Source organism: Mytilus edulis, chromosome 9 (assembly GCF_963676685.1).
Source record: "Mytilus edulis chromosome 9, xbMytEdul2.2, whole genome shotgun sequence".
NCBI lineage: Eukaryota > Metazoa > Mollusca > Bivalvia > Mytilida > Mytilidae > Mytilus > Mytilus edulis.
Window position 1 is genome coordinate 26761918 of NC_092352.1, and position 14206 is coordinate 26776123.

At 33.7% G+C, this 14206-nt stretch overlaps 2 protein-coding genes across 2 annotated transcripts; both read left to right on the top strand.

Moving 5' to 3' along the window:
- The first annotated feature begins 1178 nt into the window (after positions 1–1178).
- LOC139487931 (uncharacterized) lies at positions 1179–7777 on the top strand. Its single transcript, XM_071273169.1, has 4 exons — positions 1179–1313; positions 5331–5404; positions 5920–6051; positions 7391–7777. The coding sequence occupies exons 1-4, from the start codon at positions 1250–1252 to the stop codon at positions 7712–7714; spliced, it is 594 nt and encodes a 197-aa protein (XP_071129270.1). The 5' UTR covers positions 1179–1249; the 3' UTR covers positions 7715–7777.
- Positions 7778–9904: 2127 nt separating this feature from the next.
- On the top strand, positions 9905–11752 carry LOC139489890 (uncharacterized). The gene has a single exon (XM_071276736.1). The coding sequence runs from the start codon at positions 9905–9907 to the stop codon at positions 11750–11752; it is 1848 nt and encodes a 615-aa protein (XP_071132837.1).
- Positions 11753–14206: the final 2454 nt, after the last annotated feature.

The following is a 14206-nucleotide window of genomic DNA, read 5'->3' on the forward strand; positions in this document are numbered from 1 at the left end:
AGAAAATTAGATTATTAATTATTATATACAAGTATTTGGTTTGATTTTTGGTGTTTTAACGCCACTTTTAAGTACCGCATTTAGGCTCTTTCGTGGTGGTCAGTTTTTTTATTGGTGGAGGAAGCCAGAGTGCACGGAGAAAACCACCGACCTCCGATAGGAAGACTGACAATCCTACAAAAAAATAAGATTGGAGTCAAGTGCATCCGCAGGAGCGGACCGGGTTCAAACTCACAACCTCAGTGTTGACTGGCTAGCGATTACTTATAGACCACTCGACCACCGAGGCCCCTAGCTTATATTAAGGAGAACTTTTCTAAAAGAGGGGCCCACTTATTATAAATATTAAATATAAGTCCAGGAATATTAGATATATCTTGATGATGTTTTTTTTCATTTTTAAATATACTGCCGAAATTTGACACAAGGAACTTACTTGAAATAAAATAAATATAGACGGTAATTATAACTGTCGATCTTTCCTAGATTTTGATATTTAACTTTTACGCAGAAACTTTACACAAAAATTTACACAGGGAAAATAACTTTTCGTTCCCTATTGTTAATTTTCCGATTTGAGATAGTAATGTTCCTTTGGTACCATTTTACGATTTCTACATGTATTACGAATTATTGGTAAAACATTAAGTCACAAGTCATAGTATTCATATCGGAGCAGCACATGCAAAATTTAACATTGTAAGCACCAACAAAAGACTGCATGCAGCTATAGCAAAGGTAATGCATAAGCAAAAGAAATAAATAGCTAAATAAAAAAATAAAAATAACTGCAAAAAGATAAAACATAAAAAAAAACCACAGCAGGTTTGAGATCAAGTTATGGGGCAGCAAGTAAGTACATTATTTACAAGAACTGCATGTACATTTTTCTGAAAAACACCAGGTGGAGATTAAAAAAAAACGGGAATTCGGGATGAGACCCCCTCTAGCCCCCGCTTCCCCTCCCCCTCATAAAAAGAATGGTCTGTCTGTTTTAAATTTCTTAAGACCAGAACCTGTGTAGAAGGCCATATCTAGCATGTAACGTTCGTCAGGCAATATTTGACGTTAGAGACCAAAACTGATTGTTTAAAAAATACAAATCAGGGGAGTTGAAAAACCCGAAAGTGGAGACTGGTGCATAGATATACCATGTTGTGCGCGACAACGTCATGTGATCTAATTTCAGTTATGACGTCACTCAACCCCGTTGACGTTTAGAAATAAACACGTGACATAAACAGACAAAATGGCTGACGAAGTTGATCTCGGTTTGAAAAACTCAAACAATACAAATCAAGATAAAACAAAAGGTAACTGGTTCACTTCGTTCGTTGGATTATTTAACAATTTTACGAACACAAAAGAAAAATGAAAGATACCAAAGGGACATTCTAAGATCTTCCAACTCACAAAATAGAAAATAAACTGACAAAACCGTTGCGAAACGGAAACTGGCGGAAAGACTATATATAAAAATAAAAACAACAGTTTACAAAACACAGCATAGAAACTAAACAGGCACATACAGAATGTGGTAGATTAAACTAGATTGCTGACGCCAAGACCTCCCCTAACCACCGACAGTGGTGTAATAGTACAACATAAGAACACAACATAAAAATCAGTTGAGAAGGGCAAAACTCATCAGATCGATACAAAGCAGAAAAACATCTTAACAGTAACACTAACAGTAACAAAAGCACAATTTACCCACAAACCAGACGTAGCAGGGTATTTATACATCCCCACAACTAAGAAGACATTTACATGTACGGTAGTACAGATCTGAGAGTTCCTGCAGTTACTGACGGGATTGGAAGTATAAAGCAAAAAAACAACTGATGAAAAAATCATGCATCGAAAATAAAAATAAAAAATACAATTCCAACATGTAATGAAACATGTAGAACGAATAGCATTTTTGCAAGACAAGACAAGACAAGGCAATATTTTATTTGAGTCTCACCTCTTATAAAACATTTTTTTTGTACATAATATTACAATTTCCAAAATAAAACAAGAGCCACTCTAAAAAGAGTTATGAGATACTACAAAAAATGGTATATACATTTACATATATATATATATATATATATACAATGTATATACACAGACACATAAAATATAAAACATAAAACATCAAAAGTTTACAAATTTTAAGAATATAATAAATATTTTCTTTTCAGTAAAATATTATAGCAGATAAAAGTAAACATTTTCATCAGTAAGTAAAAATACAAATTTATCGTAATCTGAAATACTACTAAAATCATGACAAAAAGAATTAGCATGACTAAACAACACAGCACGAAAATCTGCATATAGTGGACATTTCAAAATTACATGTTTCACATCTTCAATGGTATCATTACAACTAAAACATGTTCTTTCATTAATAGGTAAGTTCTGATACCGGCCTATTTAAATTTTTAGGGGCGCAACACCACAGCAAAATTTTGCAAAAGCACTTCTATATTTCCCTGCAACAGTTTAACAAATTTAATGTAATTTTCTACCTTAAATTCTGTTTTAAATAATTTATAAGTACGTAGTTTGGCATATTCATTCGAAGCCAACTTATTATGCCATTCAGTTTTATATAAATCAATAGCTAAGCATTCTATATCCTTTTATTTTTAGTTAACAATATATCACAATTACAATATGGTTCAATATTATACTCTTTAAACTTAGTCATTACTCTGAAGCACCAGTTTTTAATTGGCTTATTTCCATACTTGTATGACCACATAAATACTCTTCTGTTCAATCTATCATTGTCCATTTTACAAAATCTGGACCATAATCTAAAAACGTCTGACCATTGCTTTACATTGCATGGAATCCAGCCCATATCACCATACAGAGATAAGTTTGGTGTATACTTTCCTACACCCATAAAAAATCTCATCGCTCTGTTTTTAACGGCATTTATGCAAGATAATTCCCTTGTTCTCCATATTGAAGCACCATAATGGATGACTGACCATACAAGTGTGTCATAAAGCTTTGTATAAGTAGAGTAACAAAAACCACCATTTGATTTACATTTTGCGATCAATAACCCAAGAGCTCTACTTGCCGACCTGGCAATAGCTGTTTCCATTAAATCATAATTTAAAAATTCTGTAAGATGTAAACCAAGGTAAGTTTATTGTATTACAATTTCAATATTATCATTACCCAGCATAAATGTATAAATAGACCTTGGAAATGAAGGTGGTCTAAAATGAATAATCTTAGATTTACTCAAATTAACACTAATATCATTTTTATGACACCACATATGTATAATATCTAAGAGCATCTGCAAGTCTGATTCATTTTCAACAAGTAAAACAATATCATCAGCATAGAGCAAAATACATATCTTCTCTTCCTCTATCGGAATACCAAAATTTAAACTTATAACCTCACTTACTAAATTATTAATAAAAGTATTGAATAAAATTGGCGATAACACACACCCTTGTTTTAAACCACATTGAACATCAAACCATTGGGTTATTTTCCCATTTACTTTAACACATGACTGTACTTTATGATATAAAGATTTTAAAGCATTCAACATTTTACTACTAATTCCTATTGACTCAAGTTTACAAAATAATAAAAATCTGTTTACAGTATCATATGCTTTTTTGAAATCAATAAAAGCTGCAAAAGTAGACACTTTACACATTTTTCTTGTTTCAATAATACTTGTAATTGTTGACAAATGATCTATAATACTGCGATTAGATCTAAAACCATTTTGTTCATCATGTATACAATTTAGTTCATCAAGCTTTACAGTTAATCTTGAATTCAGTACTCCGCAATACAGTTTATATGAGGTTGGCGCCAATGTTATTCCTCTGTAAGACATCGGGTCTCGAGGGTCGGAAGTCGAACTCTTCGGTATTGGGGTGATTATTCCTCTACTCCATAGCTCCGGTATCATTCCTGAATTGTAACAAATGTTGAACACTTGAGTAAGGGCGCTTATAGCTGTCTGATTTTTATACATCTCCATTGGAATTTCATCACAACCAGGAGATTTTCCCGCTTTTGACAATTTTAAAATATTGAGAACTTCATCATTGGTTATTTCACTATCAAGAATACCATCGGTTATTATGCAACTGTTAACATCTTTTTCCGTAGCTTCATATAAATTTCCAGAATTTAACATATTTGAAAAATCACATTTCCATTTATCTAAAACAATTTTCGAATCGGTACATATTGAATTATCTTCCATCGTCACTTCCATTGGAATACTTGCAACTAAGCATTTTTGCCATATTTAATATAAATAAGCGAACAGATTGAATAACAAGAGGGTCGGGTGGCTATGCGTCACCACCCTCTCGTGTTGATTGGGCGTGTCCTGCTCACCCGGATAAAAGTTCTTTCTATTTGGTCTGAGCAATTTTCTATTTGACAAATGAGACCAAATACAGACGTTCAGATACTTTAATATTCTAAATAAAATTTATACATGTATGATGAAGCCAAACCATAATTTAGGTAATAAAATTAACAGTCAAATAGTGAGGAGCTATTTCAATTCCTCTTCGTCTAATTCAGACCCAATACCAAACGTGTCTTTCACAGGTACATCTTAGTAGGTATAATTCCTCCATAAGGATGTCAAAGTCTTATACAAAATATCTAGTAAGTTGAAGAAACGTCTATACAATTTTCACAATATAATTTTATTTAAATATTCAATTCCGATTATTCCGCACTTGCACAGTGATATATTTCATTTTGCGTCATCCAATATTCTTGACAAGAGACATAGTCTAATTTCAGCATCTCCGTTACAAACTAACTTACAAAAAAATATTTGAATATTTGTTTCAGATTAGGTGTGTTTGAATAATTTTAAAATAATCGTGGACTTCTATAATTATAGGAACAAAGAAAGTGCATTTCATTATGTAAATATCTGTTCTCTCTGGGACTCCGACTGATAATAATTATATACTACATAACTGAGAAAAAAATGGCACACCGGTCCTGGTCCCCTTATCCCTTTCCCCTCAAACGTTTAGCAAACATTATGACGCCTGCTTAAAAATCTTGAAATTCTATTTTTTCGTGAATATTTGGTTTTCCCTAGTGGTAATAAATTAATCAACACACATACAGGGACTGAGATCTCAACAGTGTATGTAATATATGTGACTGGACGTATTCCGATGATTTTTCAATCTTATAATAAACCAATGATTTCATATTTCTTTTTGACGGAGCACGTGAATTACGACATCTCTGATTTTTTATACATTTGAATGGAGGAGTTTGCTATCGTTTACATATATATATTTATCTTTCAGGCTATCTCGTTATAGACTATGGAGAAAAGATCAAAGCAGAATTTAAGTTTTCACAAGAACAAATTCAACGTCAGGTAACTCAATAAAGATCTGGACAGTACTTCTTAGCATGTGTACACCACGAGATGACCAGTAAAATGTTTTGAAATCTTAATTCTTAAATCTTAAATCTGTATTAAAGATAAAAAAAAAAATGCACCAGCGGTTTTCTCATAGCTTATTATGACAAAAAATGAACCAAACTGGCTGCTAAAAGTGAATTTATTATTTCACTATTTCACTTTCATTGATTATAAAAAAAATAATCTTATTTTGAATTATTTTAAAACTCGTAGCTTATCAAGGCAATCAAGCTAACAAAAATGCAGACACGCCAGCACAAACGGTCCAGCATTCAGTCAGAGCAAGTTACAAGTGCAAAGCATTGTCAAGTACCTTGATTTCTCCTATCATGTCTTTCCGTCTTGTTAAAACAATTCCCTGATATTTACACCTGAATCAATAACTTTTGAAAACCAATTAATTGCAGAAAGTTTAAAGACTGTGAAAATAGTAAATTATGGAATGAGTGATTTGTTTTTATTTTCAGGTCGAACATTTGCAAAGGGAGATCTCTTTGTTATGGGAGATAATTCGCGACCTCATGATTTTGTTTGGACCAATGGTTGTAGGTTGGATGGGATATTTCCTATCTAGAATGCTGTTTTCACGGATGTGGGAGGTAAATAATAATTAAAATAAGATTTGTAACGTTGCGATGGTGATAGTGTTAGCCTTCCTGGGCTTTCAGGCCAGGCGAGCTATTGTCACATCCTGACGTCCGTCGTCCTTATCATTACACTTTCACATTTTCATCTACTTCTCTGTAACCAAACTTTCAAAATTAAGATGCACGGAAGGTACTTTAAAATGGAGGTAAAGTTCGATATTGCAGATTTTTGACTTTTGTCGTTCAGTAATTACAAATTACTCTTGTCAGATAGACTGAAAAATTACACTTCGTATCCGAGGTTTCATCCCTCTCACTCTGTTACGGTCTCATCTTCGGGGAATTGGACACAGGCACTCGTCTCAGAATTTTTTTTCTTGTATACCTTTATATAACACTGAGTTATATAAAGGTATACAGGAATAATTTTTTTTCTGAGACATGTGCCTGTGGAATTTGACTATAGAAACTATTTTTGCTAATTTGGTTTTGCCCATGTCACTAATCAACCTATTCGCACCGAGAAAATACATTAGGAGTGTCAACCCCCCCCCCCCCCCCCCCCCCTAACTGTTTGTTGCTACCTAAATCGTGCCCCTTTACTGCAGTCTTACCATGAATCATTATTTTGATAAGGAAACAAGTGTCGTTAACAAACCTATTCACAAAAGGATAGAAGACTATACCAAGGGTGATTTAAAAAAAAAAACGCAAAAAACATAAGTCGAAAAAAAAAACAGACAACACCGTGGCCGAAAGAAATTGACAAAACAGCTTAACGCTATACTGAACAACTAAGCAAGCAACACGAATCATTCAAAATTGAGGGTTTACTCAGATGCAAAAGATGCAAGTTGTTCCTGCACCACATGTATAAAGCCGTTGTGTTGCTCATCAGTCATGCAAAGTTAATATTCAAGATAAGTAGTATTCATTGATGCCACGATCGTAGAGAAAAGGAGGGCAATGTGGCTACATACATGGAACATTTTCGTGGTCATATGTGACACATATATCCCGTAACGGTCACTTAAATCATTATGGTGTGAGGGGATAACTTCAGCAAAGGGAGACTAGTCATGGTATATAAATAGACGGGAAATTTCCAAACAAGCTAAGAAGATAATAAATCTATGTTTCATCAATATGTATGGTTTACTTTTGTTTCAAGTCACATGTTAACATTAATATCACAGAACTAAATGAAACCCTTTACGTTTGACTTTTAGGACTCTTTTTAATGCAAATGATAGCGCAGTTAATACCGATTTACTTAGGTTAGAACATTCAAGAAAATAAAGGGATTGGAAACGCACACATAATCATAAGTCAATTCAACTTTGCATTTCAGGGGCTATTTGTTGCCTTCAACAGCTTTTTGATGTCAGCCTGCCTTATTTTGTTCATGACACCACTGAATGAATCACTTGTCAGACTAATGGCTGCTTTCGATGAATTCAAGGATTTACAAGCTTCACAGGACCACTTTGAGGATCCATATGTCGAGGAGGCGGGTCATGGTGACGGTGATTTTATAGATACTGCAGATAACTATAGTAATGACCCTACTGAAGAGCAGACAACTGTTGATAATTTAGGGGCTATCCAAGAGGAAAACGACGGAGAAGTATCGAATGACGGAGAAGAAAATACTAATAATAATGATTTAGAATAGATATTGATTACCTGTTTGTTGTTTGTTAAGTTTTGCATAGTAATAAAATAACAATTCAAATAATGATGTCTTTGTGTATTTATTAAGACTGACATTCTCAATCAAGGAGCTGAGAGCTCTGAGGAAAATGACGCCATTGTCTCTAATATTGGTATATTTTTTATGCAAGTCTTGATTTTCACATAATTTACCTACACGGCTACTGAATCTTAGGAGACTTTTCAGTTCGTCGTAGGTAGTCTGACTGACTATATAATAGATGTGCATTGTTTTCAATGTCTATGGCTTTTTTTATTTGTTTGTCATATATATATATATATATATATATATATATATAGATTACTAAAAAATCCAACATTTCCGGTATGAATAGTTTTAATTCACTAGTACTTTCATGTTTAAATAACAATCTTCAGGTGAAACTATACATGAATAACGTAACTATGTAACGGTAGGTATGTAACGTCATAGTTGTCGTTGAGTATATAAAGGGAGATAAATCGTATTACACTTAGTCTATATATAGAAGTATGGAGCGTCATTATTACACAATAGAAAATGCATAGTTTGCATTCAATCGTGATTTAAATTTTGAAATAAAATGTTTTTCCTTTACTTCTCGTGTAATGTCACAACCCATATTCATTTTATAAAATGGGAATATTTTAAAAAATCCCCCTCCACATTCGTCTAAATGTTTGCTTAGGGGGATTTTTCTGTATTGTGGCTGCCTTATATGTTGTCTATGAATGCGCACTCTTTCTGTTACACTGTTCCCTGTTTGGCCGATATAAATTTCCTGGCAACCATTACATTTAATGCAATAAATTAAGTTCTCGGATTTACAGGTAATGTCTTCGTTGGTAAAAAGTGATAGACCATTAGGTATGTCCATTCCCTTGCCGACATGGATATACGGACATGCTCCACAACGACTGTCTCGACATTTTGACACACTGAATGTTCTTTGTTGGTCGAATCGTGCTCGGGTCAATAGTCGTTTAAGGTTTTGTGGTTGCCGTTTACTTTGTAGAAGTGTTTCTGTATTAATTAAACGGCGCATCTTTTCATCCTGATCAAGAATAGGTAAATGTGCCTTTGCAACGGGAATTATTTTAAAGTTCCGGGGATTATGTGTAATAACGAACGGTATTTTATCGTTGTTATTACTCTGCTCCTCGCAGGTGGAGCGTAGTTGGTTGGTTGGGATCTGTTTTGCCATTTGAATTCCCCTTTCTATTAAAGTCTCTGGATAGTTTTGCTTGATCAAAAATGATTGTAGTTCCTCTAGACGGTCTTCTCTCAAATGTTCATCCTCGACTACTGTACATATTTTTCTTGCTAAACAATAGGGGATATTCCTTTTGGTATGAGATGGGTGGCACGAATTAAAATCTAAATACTGATGAGTATCAGTACCTTTGTAAAAAATATCGGTTTTAATTTCAGTGCCATCTTTAATAACAAGAATGTCTAGAAACGGTAATTGGTTAAAATTTTCATCCTTCGTAAATTTTATGGAGGTATGAAGGTTATTTAGTATGTCCGAAAATAGTTGGAGTTCTTCGTCGGATTTGTTCCAGATAATGAAGCAATCATCAAGGTATCTTTTCCATGATAATTCGAATTCTCTTGCAAATTCAACTCCAAAATTATTTTCAACTTCTTGATACAGTCTTTGTTCAAGGAAGCCCATGACTAATGTTGCATAGGTTGGTGCAAATTTTGTTCCCATTGCTGTTCCCCGATGTTGCAAATAGTTCTTGCCATTGAAATAGAAAGAATTGTTTTCAAGAATTAGTTTAGTAGAATCGAGTATAAAGTCAACAGTGAATCGATTTGGTATTGCATCTCGATGTTTTGCAACCCAATATTGTATTGCCTCTATTCCTAAATCGTGTGGAATGTTCGTATATAGGCTTGTGACATCGAAGCTTACTAAACGAGCGTGAACCGGTGCTATTTTTGGCAGGTGTGAGAGAAAATCTATATCGTCTCTTATATAGCTCGGTACATATTTACACAATGGTTTCAAAATTATGTCTAAAAAGTTGCTTAGTCAACTACCCACTTACACCAATTAAAGTCAACCACAACTTAACTAAAGGCGAAAAGTCAGCACTCCAAAATCTAAGAAACGATAAAAGCATAGTAATTAAGCAGGCCGATAAAGGTGGGGCAATAGTAATAATGGATTCAGACTACTATAGAATTAAAGTTGAAGAACAACTCAATGATTCGACATTTTACTCAGAAATTCCTGATAATATAGATCATCTAGTCAAGAGAAGAATGAATACCGTACTGAACAAATACACAACGGCCACTACGGAAAAAGAGTATGATTACTTGAAAAATTTCGAAAGGAAAACGAGTAACTTTTATGGCCTTCCAAAAATCCATAAATCAAAGGAGATCCAATCGGCTATTAATTCTCAGCAAAACGAATACATAAAAGTGCAAAAACCGACGGATCTTAAACTTAGACCCATCATTGCAGGTCCAGCAAGTCCCACTCACAGACTAAGCAACTTTTTAGACATAATTTTGAAACCATTGTGTAAATATGTACCGAGCTATATAAGAGACGATATAGATTTTCTCTCACACCTGCCAAAAATAGCACCGGTTCACGCTCGTTTAGTAAGCTTCGATGTCACAAGCCTATATACGAACATTCCACACGATTTAGGAATAGAGGCAATACAATATTGGGTTGCAAAACATCGAGATGCAATACCAAATCGATTCACTGTTGACTTTATACTCGATTCTACTAAACTAATTCTTGAAAACAATTCTTTCTATTTCAATGGCAAGAACTATTTGCAACATCGGGGGACAGCAATGGGAACAAAATTTGCACCAACCTATGCAACATTAGTCATGGGCTTCCTTGAACAAAGACTGTATCAAGAAGTTGAAAATAATTTTGGAGTTGAATTTGCAAGAGAATTCGAATTATCATGGAAAAGATACCTTGATGATTGCTTCATTATCTGGAACAAATCCGACGAAGAACTCCAACTATTTTCGGACATACTAAATAACCTTCATACCTCCATAAAATTTACGAAGGATGAAAATTTTAACCAATTACCGTTTCTAGACATTCTTGTTATTAAAGATGGCACTGAAATTAAAACCGATATTTTTTACAAAGGTACTGATACTCATCAGTATTTAGATTTTAATTCGTGCCACCCATCTCATACCAAAAGGAATATCCCCTATTGTTTAGCAAGAAAAATATGTACAGTAGTCGAGGATGAACATTTGAGAGAAGACCGTCTAGAGGAACTACAATCATTTTTGATCAAGCAAAACTATCCAGAGACTTTAATAGAAAGGGGAATTCAAATGGCAAAACAGATCCCAACCAACCAACTACGCTCCACCTGCGAGGAGCAGAGTAATAACAACGATAAAATACCGTTCGTTATTACACATAATCCCCGGAACTTTAAAATAATTCCCGTTGCAAAGGCACATTTACCTATTCTTGATCAGGATGAAAAGATGCGCCGTTTAATTAATACAGAAACACTTCTACAAAGTAAACGGCAACCACAAAACCTTAAACGACTATTGACCCGAGCACGATTCGACCAACAAAGAACATTCAGTGTGTCAAAATGTCGAGACAGTCGTTGTGGAGCATGTCCGTATATCCATGTCGGCAAGGGAATGGACATACCTAATGGTCTATCACTTTTTACCAACGAAGACATTACCTGTAAATCCGAGAACTTAATTTATTGCATTAAATGTAATGGTTGCCAGGAAATTTATATCGGCCAAACAGGGAACAGTGTAACAGAAAGAGTGCGCATTCATAGACAACATATAAGGCAGCCACAATACAGAAAAATCCCCCTAAGCAAACATTTAGACGAATGTGGAGGGGGATTTTTTAAAATATTCCCATTTTATAAAATGAATATGGGTTGTGACATTACACGAGAAGTAAAGGAAAAACATTTTATTTCAAAATTTAAATCACGATTGAATGCAAACTATGCATTTTCTATTGTGTAATAATGACGCTCCATACTTCTATATATAGACTAAGTGTAATACGATTTATCTCCCTTTATATACTCAACGACAACTATGACGTTACATACCTACCGTTACATAGTTACGTTATTCATGTATAGTTTCACCTGAAGATTGTTATTTAAACATGAAAGTACTAGTGAATTAAAACTATTCATACCGGAAATGTTGGATTTTTTAGTAATCTATATATATTTCTATACACAAGAACATTTATTATAGTGATCTTTATATATATATATATATATATATATATATATATATGTATAGAATAACCATACATTGTCTCGAAATATCAATGTTATTTGTACAAGGCTTAGAAACAGGTAGAAAGCGAGGCTGTGCCGCGAACCTGTATGTTTTATTGACGTCATAAATAAAACTCTACGGAAACGCATTGTCAACGTCATAAACAAGGTGATATACGGTCAGTGACTGTATATCACATATGAATATACAGTCAATGCAATTTGACTGCTCAAATGGGACAGCTGCAGTATATATACATATATATGTGTTTGTGTGTGAAGTGAAGTGAAGATGACTACTAGTTGTTCTGTTGTACAAAAAAGAAGCTCAAAACTACCTGAGCAATCTAAAAAAACATCAAAGAAATATGTGTAATTGTTTCTTGCAATTTCATTATTCTTTGTCAAGGATACATCAACAGACTATCAATCAAATTTAAACGGTAATAACTGTCCTTTCCTGGATTTAGATATTTCGGTTTTACATGCGAAACTCCACACTACGATTTATGACAAAAGGGACGTTTTTTTCGTTCCCTATTGTTAATTTCCCCTTTAATATGGGTGGTGATAGTATAGAAAGTTCCTGGTATTACTTGTAAATTATTACGCCAGTGATTTCGTTACCACAAATTACGTAAAACCTTTACTAAATTCTTCCAAAGATCTAAAGATTTGCTTTTGAAGTTTAGTTGTACCTGTAGAAAACGTTTTTCAAAAGGGATAGCACATCCTCATTTTTACGAAAATGTTGTTTACCGTGCCTGGAAATTTAGAAACGATCCTGGTAAACTTATCGATCCTTTAAATAAACTGATTCTAAATTAATTCAAAACTGTAATTAGATCATTGAATATTGTTTTTATTGGTATTAATATTGATTTTGTTATCAGTAAATGAAAGCTAATTAAATATTATTGCTATATACATTTACACATTTATGGATCTACAATCTGTCGATATTTGTATTTTGGCATTTCACAGGGTCATGTTTTTTTCTGACTGTTTCTGACGTCTTTACACTAAATCCATTGGATGTGGATGTGCACATGGTGTACAGATTGATAATTTATACTTAGATGCATGATTTTTTATTAATTGTTAGTGGCTTTGAACTATAGCTGTCATTAACTTCGAGTACTCTCAGATCAGTACTTGGTGTCTTTTTGTTGTTTGAATATACAAGTACCCGGCCACGTCCACTCTGTGTTCTTGTTAGATGTAGTTCTATTGTATCCATCTGATGAGTTGATCCTTTTTCAACTGATTTTTATAGTCCGTTCTTATGTTGTACTGATACACCAGTCCATTGTCCCAGGTTAGGGGGAGGGTTGGGATCCCGCTTACATATTTAACCCAGCCACATTATGATTGTAAGTGCCTGTCCCAAGTCAGGAGCCTGTAATTCAGTGGTTCCATTTTGTTGATGTGTTACATATTTTTTTTCATTCATTTTTTTTTTAACAATATCACAGTATTGCGCAATAGCAAGAAATCTTCAATTGAAAATTAATACAAATATTTCAACCCATTTCGAAGATCTTTCACCACGTTTATTTTGTGCCAGAAACCTATATTATGTCAAAAATTTGACCACACTTCAAATTCACAGTATCAAGCTTGAATATTGTATCCAAACCTGTACCAACTGTTCAGGGTTCGACCTCTGCGGTCGTATCAGGCTGCGCTCGGCGAAGCATTTTATTATCTGTATAAGAATAAGTTTTTGTAGATCGAATCAGTCAATCAAATAGTTTACCCTTGTTACACTTTTAATGTTGACATTCTTTTCCTTTTACTAGCTGATCACGCCTAGTGCATGCAAATTCCATCTCTAACTAAGAGGTTAAATTGAAGTTCACATGCTTGAGGTTTTAATGAGGTCCAATTATACACTTGCAAGTGAATAATTCATAAGCAATGTTTCTTTGCTTATTTTGACAAAACTGAACTAAACTGGTTGCTAAAGGGAATTTTTACTTCACTATCTCACTTTCATTAATGATAGGACAAAAACATACATATTTTTTTTTTCTATTTATGGTAGCTTTAAATTTTAAAAAGATTTTTAAATCTATCAAATAAGATCATTCGAATTTTGGCATGTCATTGGTGTGACAGTTATAAGGATATGTATGGATATATGTTTTGAACTATAAATAAATGGTAAAAAAATGGAATCTTT